At 44.5% G+C, this 6,666-nt stretch overlaps 1 protein-coding gene and 1 non-coding gene across 16 annotated transcripts in view; both read right to left on the minus strand.

The window, feature by feature from the left end:
* The window catches only part of TIA1 (TIA1 cytotoxic granule associated RNA binding protein), a 36,800-nt gene extending 36,462 nt beyond the window's left edge, over positions 1 to 338 (minus strand). For 4 of the 15 annotated variants that reach the window (XM_038007061.2, XM_007970330.3, XM_038007059.2 and 1 more), the window contains exon 1: positions 38 to 308. In XM_038007061.2, the coding sequence (XP_037862989.1) occupies positions 38 to 63 (26 nt within the window). In that variant the 5' untranslated portion in view covers positions 64 to 308. Of the gene's footprint in view, positions 1 to 37 lie in introns of all 15 variants that reach the window. The other 11 variants (XM_073023056.1, XM_073023055.1, XM_007970331.3 and 8 more) reach the window with 7 other exon arrangements.
* Positions 339 to 652: 314 nt separating this feature from the next.
* Positions 653 to 723, minus strand: TRNAG-CCC (transfer RNA glycine (anticodon CCC)). The gene has a single exon. It is a non-coding gene; the product is annotated as a tRNA-Gly (tRNA).
* Positions 724 to 6,666: the final 5,943 nt, after the last annotated feature.

The following is a 6,666-nucleotide window of genomic DNA, read 5'->3' on the forward strand; positions in this document are numbered from 1 at the left end:
CACCATCCCGCCTCCCTCATCGCTGCCCCAGACTCACAGAGTCTTGGGCATCTCGTCCTCCATGGCTGCTGCTGTCGCGGCGCCGCCTCCGGGTCCAACTCCCTGCCCTTCACTACCTCCCAAATCGTTTGAGCGGTTATGGCTACGGGATAGCGGGGTTTCTCGGCTGACCAGAGCTTACTCCGCCTCCTTCTCCCGCGGCAATTACACTAAACCGCCCGGCCCAGCGGGAACAATGAAGCCCCAATACAAGATGGCGGCTAGCCGGGCGCCTAGGAGCAGCCAGGGAAGTTACCCGGGCCGCGCAGGCGCAGAATAATCTTGCACTCTCAACCTCCTGGCAGCCAGGCTACACCTTAATCCATAGGTTCACTTGTTGCGCAGCCGCTCTTCCACCCGACGCTAGGGACGTCTCAGGCTGCGCAGGCGCAAGGGTTAACTACTTCAAGACTTGCGTGAACTTTTTTGTCTTCTGGCTGCGGATTCTAGTGTTTCGACCGCGAGTTATAAGGGAGTGGAAACCTTCAGGGACAGTAAAATGCCTAAATCTTTCCAAAAGAGGAAAGATATATAAATACTCTTCAAGCTATCTGGTTTTTATGAAGACTATTCAAACTATTTGGTTTTTGGAGAGCGAGAAGCAAAAGTCGTCTGCGCCGCCCGGGAATCGAACCCGGGTCGCAAGAATGGGAATCTTGCATGATACCACTACACCAGCGGCGCTGGTAGTGTAGTTGGCCGCCAGAGTGTTTTAGGAGGAAATAAAAGCAGACGTTGGCTTTCATGTGAAAAGAATTGTCATGTATTATTTATTAATTTAAGAGTAAAAGTTTATTGACAGTCTATAATCTTGTTTTCCAATAACATAAATAATTTATCTTCTCTCGTCCCAAACACGGGAATGGATGTTTCAACTTTCTCTGTACAGAAAAAAAATTTCAATTTAAAATGTTTACTTAAGAAATAAGAAAACAAAAAAAGTTTTACTTTAAAAAGTAAAGATTTTATTAAGAATTTGCCTCGTTGGTGCTAGCCAAATTTTTGAGAGCGGGGACGATATTTCCAGATGCCAGATTTTTATTTATATTTGCATTTCTTCCGTGTATTGAATGCATATTGAAAAGTATTTCAGAAATATCTGTTTAGGCCGGGGGCAGTGGCTCACGCCTGTTATCCCAGCACTTCGGGAGGCTGAGGCGGGAGGATCACCTGAAATCAGGAGTTCGAGACCAGCCTGACTAACATGGCGAAAACCTGTGTCTACTAAAAATACAAAAATTAGCCTGGCATGGTGGTGGGCGCCCGTAATCCCAATTGCTCAGGAGGCTGAGGCAGGAGAATCACTTGAATCCGGGAGGCAGAGATTGCAGTGAACCGAGATCTTGCCATTGCACTCCAGCCTGGGCAACAGAGCAAGGATCCTTCTCAAAATAAAAAACAAAAAAACAAAAACAAAAACCACTATTTAATGCAAATTGGTCACAAGAATCTTAAAAGTAAACAAGTCAAAAGATACATAAACTTCAGTCCAACTTTAGGAGGCAGAGAAATTAGAGCTCTGAAATGTGGTTCAGTATACTCAGTATGCATTTCATATTGCTTATTATATATATGTCACTAAAGTAATCCTGTATCTAGAAATCTATCCTACAGAAATAAAAGAATTAAATTATAAAGATTTATGTGCCAAGATACAACTGCAGCATTGTTTGTAATAGAAAAAAATTGAGTAACCTGAATATCCATCAATGCCACTTGTGGTAATTTATTCAATTTACACCGAATATGTGTGGAAATTTTTCTTTTTCTTTTCTTTTTCTTTTTTCTTTTTTTCTTTTCTTTTCTTTTTTTTTTTTTTTTGAGACAGTCTCGCTCTGTCTCCCAGACTGGAGTGCAGTGGCACAGTCTTGGCTTACTGCAACCTCTGTCTCCTGGGTTCAAGCGATTCTCCTGCTTCAGCCTCCCCAGTAGCTGGTATTACAGATGTGAGCCACCACCTAAATTAGCCTAGCTAATTTTTGTATTTTAGTAGAGACAGGGTTTAACTATGTTGGCCAGGCTGGTCTTGAACTCCTGACCTCAGGTGATCCGCCTACCTCAGCCTCCCAAAGTGCTGAGATTACAGCCATGAGCCGCTGCCCCTGGCCAGAACATTCATTTTATGGACTAGTTTGCAGCTATTTTTTTTTTTTTTTTTTTTTTTTTTGAGGCGGAGTCTTCACTCTGTCGCCCAGGCTGGAGTGCAGTGGCCGGATCTCAGCTCACTGCAAGCTCCGCCTCCCGGGTTCGCGCCATTCTCCTGCCTCAGCCTCCCGAGTAGCTGGGACTACAGGCGCCCGCCACCGCGCCCGGCTAATTTTTTGTATTTTAGTAGAGACGGGGTTTCACCGTGTTAGCCAGGATGGTCTCGATCTCCTGACCTCGTGATCCGCCCGCCTCGGCCTCCCAAAGTGCTGGGATTACAGGCGTGAGCCACCGCGCCCGGCCCTAGTTTGCAGCTATTGAAAAGCTGTTAATCAGATCTGTAGTGTTGAACTGGAAAATATCTATGATGTAAGTTTAAGTTGTAGAAATTTTTTTTAAACATAGGAGAATTTACACATCGAAAAATGTGATGTCAGCCAAGTGAGGCAGCTCATGCCTGTAATCCCAGTCTTTGGGAGGCCGAAGTGAGCAGATCACTTGAGCCAGGAGTTCAAGACCAGCCTGGCCAACATGGAGAAACCCCGTGTCTACTTTAAAATACAAAAATTAGCCAGGTGTGGTGGCACCTGTCTGTAATCCCAGCTACTCAGGAGGCTGAGGCAGGAGAACCACTTGAAGCTGGGAGTCAGAGGTTGCAGTGCGCCCCTGGGCAACAGAGCAAGACTCCTCAAAAACAAAACAAAACAAAACAAAACAAAACAAAACAAAACACCAAAAAAACCAAAAAACAAAAACGTGATGTCCTCTTTAAAGTAGTTTGTTCAGACTGGATACACTCTGGATTTTCATTTTTTGGAATTGTCTTTAGAGTCTCTGGCACATTCTTCAGATTATTTTCAAAGATATCAAGTACTAGTCTTTTGATGGTGAATAAAACAAATGTTAATGGTGGATGGTATTTTTAAAACACCTTTTTGGGACATCCATATAAAGTGTTTTTCAGTTTAATAGTTTTTAGTTTATTCACAGAGGTGTGTGTGCAAGAATCACCACAATCAATTTTATAACATTTTCTTCACCTCAAAAAGGAAACCTTTAGCAATTAGCAGTCACTCCTTGACCCTCATCCCATTCCATGTCCCAGCCACTAGTCTTTCTGCCTCTATAGATTTGCCTATTCTAGACATTTCATATAATTGGAAGCATGCAATATATGGTTTCTTGTGACTGACTTATTTCACTTAACATTATGCTTTTCAGGGTCATCCATATTGTAACATGTATCATTACTTCATTCCTTTTTATTCCCAAATGAAACTCCATTATATGGATATTGCACAAGTACTTATTTATTTATTTATTTATCTGAGAAGAGTCTTTCTCTGTCTCCTAGGCTGGAGTGCAATGGCACAATCTTGGCTCACCGCAACCTCTGCCTCCTGGGTTCAAGCGATTCTCCTGCCTCAGCCTCCTGAGTAGCTGGGATTACAGGCGCCCACCACCACACCCAGCTAATTTTTGTATTTTTAGTAGAGAAGGGGTTTCACCATGTTGGCCAGGCTGGTCTCGAACTCCTGATCTCAGGTGATCTGCCCGCCTCAGCCTCCCTAAGTGCTAGGATTACAGGTGTAAGCCACTGCTCCCAGCCGTACTTTTTTTTTAAGTAGAGTAGTTTTTAAGTTACAAAAGTAAAACGTGTTTAGTGTTACAAATGAAATGGATACATAAGGAAAATATTAAAAATGTATCTTCTTCCCCTTCTTGAGGTAAGTAATATTAATAGATTCATCTGTAATGTTCCACATTTTACTCTATACAGATGCACATGTATACACTTGGGATTTTTAGGGTTTTTTTTTTGTTTTTGTTTTTGTTTTTTTGAGACGGAGTCTCGCTCTGTCGCCCAGGCTGGAGTGCAGTGGCCCAATCTCAGCTCACTGCAAGCTCTGCCTCCCGGGTTTACGCCATTCTCCTGCCTCAGCCTCCTGAGCAGCTGGGACTACAGGCGCCCGCCACCTCGCCCGGCTAGTTTTTTGTATTTTTTTAGTAGAGACGGGGTTTCACCGTGTTCGCCAGGATGGCCTCGATCTCCTGACCTCGTGATCCACCCGTCTCGGTCTCCCAAAGTGCTGGGATTATGGGTGTGAGCCACTGTGCCGGGCTTTAGGGTCTCACTCTGTTGCCTAGGCTGGAGTGCAGTGGTAGTGATCTTGGCTCACTGCAGTCTCTGCCTCCCAGGCTCAGGTGTTTCTGCCACCTTAGCTTCCTAAGTAGCTGGGACTACAGGCGCATGCCACCATGCCTGGCTAATTTTTTTTTTTTTTTTTTTGAGATGGAGTTTCACTCTTGTTGCCCAGGCTGGAGTGCAATGGCTTGATCCCAGCTCACTGCAACCTCCACCTCCTGGGTTCAAGCAATTCTCCTGCCTCAGCCTCCTGAGTAGCTGGGATTACAGGCACCCACCACCACGCCCGGCCAATTTTTGTATTTTTAGTAGAGATGAGGTTTCACCATATTAGCCAGGTTGGTCTTGAATTCCTGACCTCAGGTCATCTGCCCGCCTCGGCCTCCCAAAGTGCTGGGATTACAGACGTGAGCCACTGCGCCCAGTCCTGGCCTAATAGTTTTTTAATAGTTGCAAAATCGTCCATCAAATGAAAGTTCCACAATGTATTGGATGGTAAATTGAATAAATTACCATAGTGACATTGATGGATATTCAGGTTACTACTTTTAAAAAACCTATTGTATTACAAATAATGTTGCAGCTATATCCTGGTACATATATCTTCTTCTTCTTTTTTTTTTTTTTTGGAGATTAGGGGGCAGAGTCTCGCTGTGTGCCCAGTCTGGAATGCAGTGCCATGATCACTACTCACCTCAGCCTCTACCTTCCAGGCTCAGGTGATCCTCCTGCCTCAGCCTCCTGAGTAACTAGGACTACAGGTGCACACCACCATGCCAGACTAATTTTTAAAATATTTTTTCATATAGATGGGGTTTTGCCATTTTGCTCATGCTGGTCTTGAACCCTGGGCTCAAACCATCTGCCCACCCTGGCTTCCCAAAGTGCTGGGATTACAGGTGTGAGCCACTGAGCCTAGCCTCTTTCTCGAAGTTTAACTTTATTTTGTAGCCAACCTATTTTCCTCTCATCTGTGTTGTTATTCATGTTCATGTACTAGTTATTCTTTTTTGTTTGTTTGGGTGAAGTATTGTAATTACAGAAATGAGATCATTTATCATTTTATACCCATCATGCAATCACAAGCTTTTCTCAACTGATAATACTAGGACATTAGTTATAGACCCAATTTTTTTTTTTTTTTTTTGAGGCAGAGTCTCACTCTGTCACCCAGGTTGGAGTGCAGTGGCATAATCTTGGCTCACTGCAACCCCTGCTTCCTGGGTTCAAGCAATTCTCCTGCCTCAGCCTCCTGAGTAGCTGGGATTACAGGCGTGCACCACCACACCTGGCTAATTTTTATATTTTTATTAGAGACAGGGTTTCACCATGTTGGCCAGCCTGGTCTCGAACTCCTGACCTCAGATGATCTGCCTGCTCCGGCCTCCCAAAATGCTGGGATTACAGGTGTGAGCCACTGCACCAAGCCCCAGCATTCTTTTTTTTTACTTTTTATTTTTTGAGACCAGCCTGTCAGGTTGGAGTCCAATGGCACGATCTCAGCTCACTGCAACCTCAGCCTCCCAAGTTCAAGTGATTCTCCTGCCTCAACCTCCCAAGTAGGTGGGATTACAGGCATGCACCACCATGCCCAGCTAATTTTTGTATTCTTAATAGAGGCGGGGTTTTGCCATGTTGGTCAGGCTGGTCTCGAACTCCTGATCTCAGATATTCTGCCCGCCTCTGTCTCCCAGAGTGCTGGGATTACAGGAGTGAGCCACGGTGCCTGGCTTCTTTTTAATGCATGCATAATGTTCTACTGTATGGTATGTAGGGGAGAAAAAAGAGTTTTCCTCTGCGCTTCTGAGTTTTTGGTTGTGATAGACCCTGTAACAAAAGACAGATTAACAAGAAGAAAACAAACAGGACCAGGCATGGTGGCTCATGCCTGTAATCCCAACACTTTGGGAGTCCAGAGTTCCAGACCAGCCTGGGCAATAGGGCAAAAAACCATCTCTACAAAAAGTGTAAGAATTAGCTGGGCATAGTAGTGGATGCCTGTGGTCCCAGCTACTCTACTCTGGTGGCTGAGGTGGGTGGATCGCTTGAGCCCAGGAGCAGGAGGTTGCAGTGAGCAGTGATTGTGCCATTGCACTTCAGCCTGGGTGACAGAGCGAAGCCATCTCAAAATAAATAAATAAAGAAAAAAAAAGAAAAACAGAAATTTAAAAACATGTATGTCATGCATTCAAAAGAGAGACCAGGGAAATGAGCAAATCTCCAAGAGGTGGCTTTGAATTCAGGATTATACAGCATCTTCAAAAAAGAACAGCATATGTTTAGAGAAGTGTTAAGAGAGCCGGGCGCAGTGGCTCACACCTGTAATTCCAGCACTT

The sequence above is a fragment of the Chlorocebus sabaeus genome, chromosome 14 (assembly GCF_047675955.1).
Source record: "Chlorocebus sabaeus isolate Y175 chromosome 14, mChlSab1.0.hap1, whole genome shotgun sequence".
Lineage (NCBI taxonomy): Eukaryota > Metazoa > Chordata > Mammalia > Primates > Cercopithecidae > Chlorocebus > Chlorocebus sabaeus.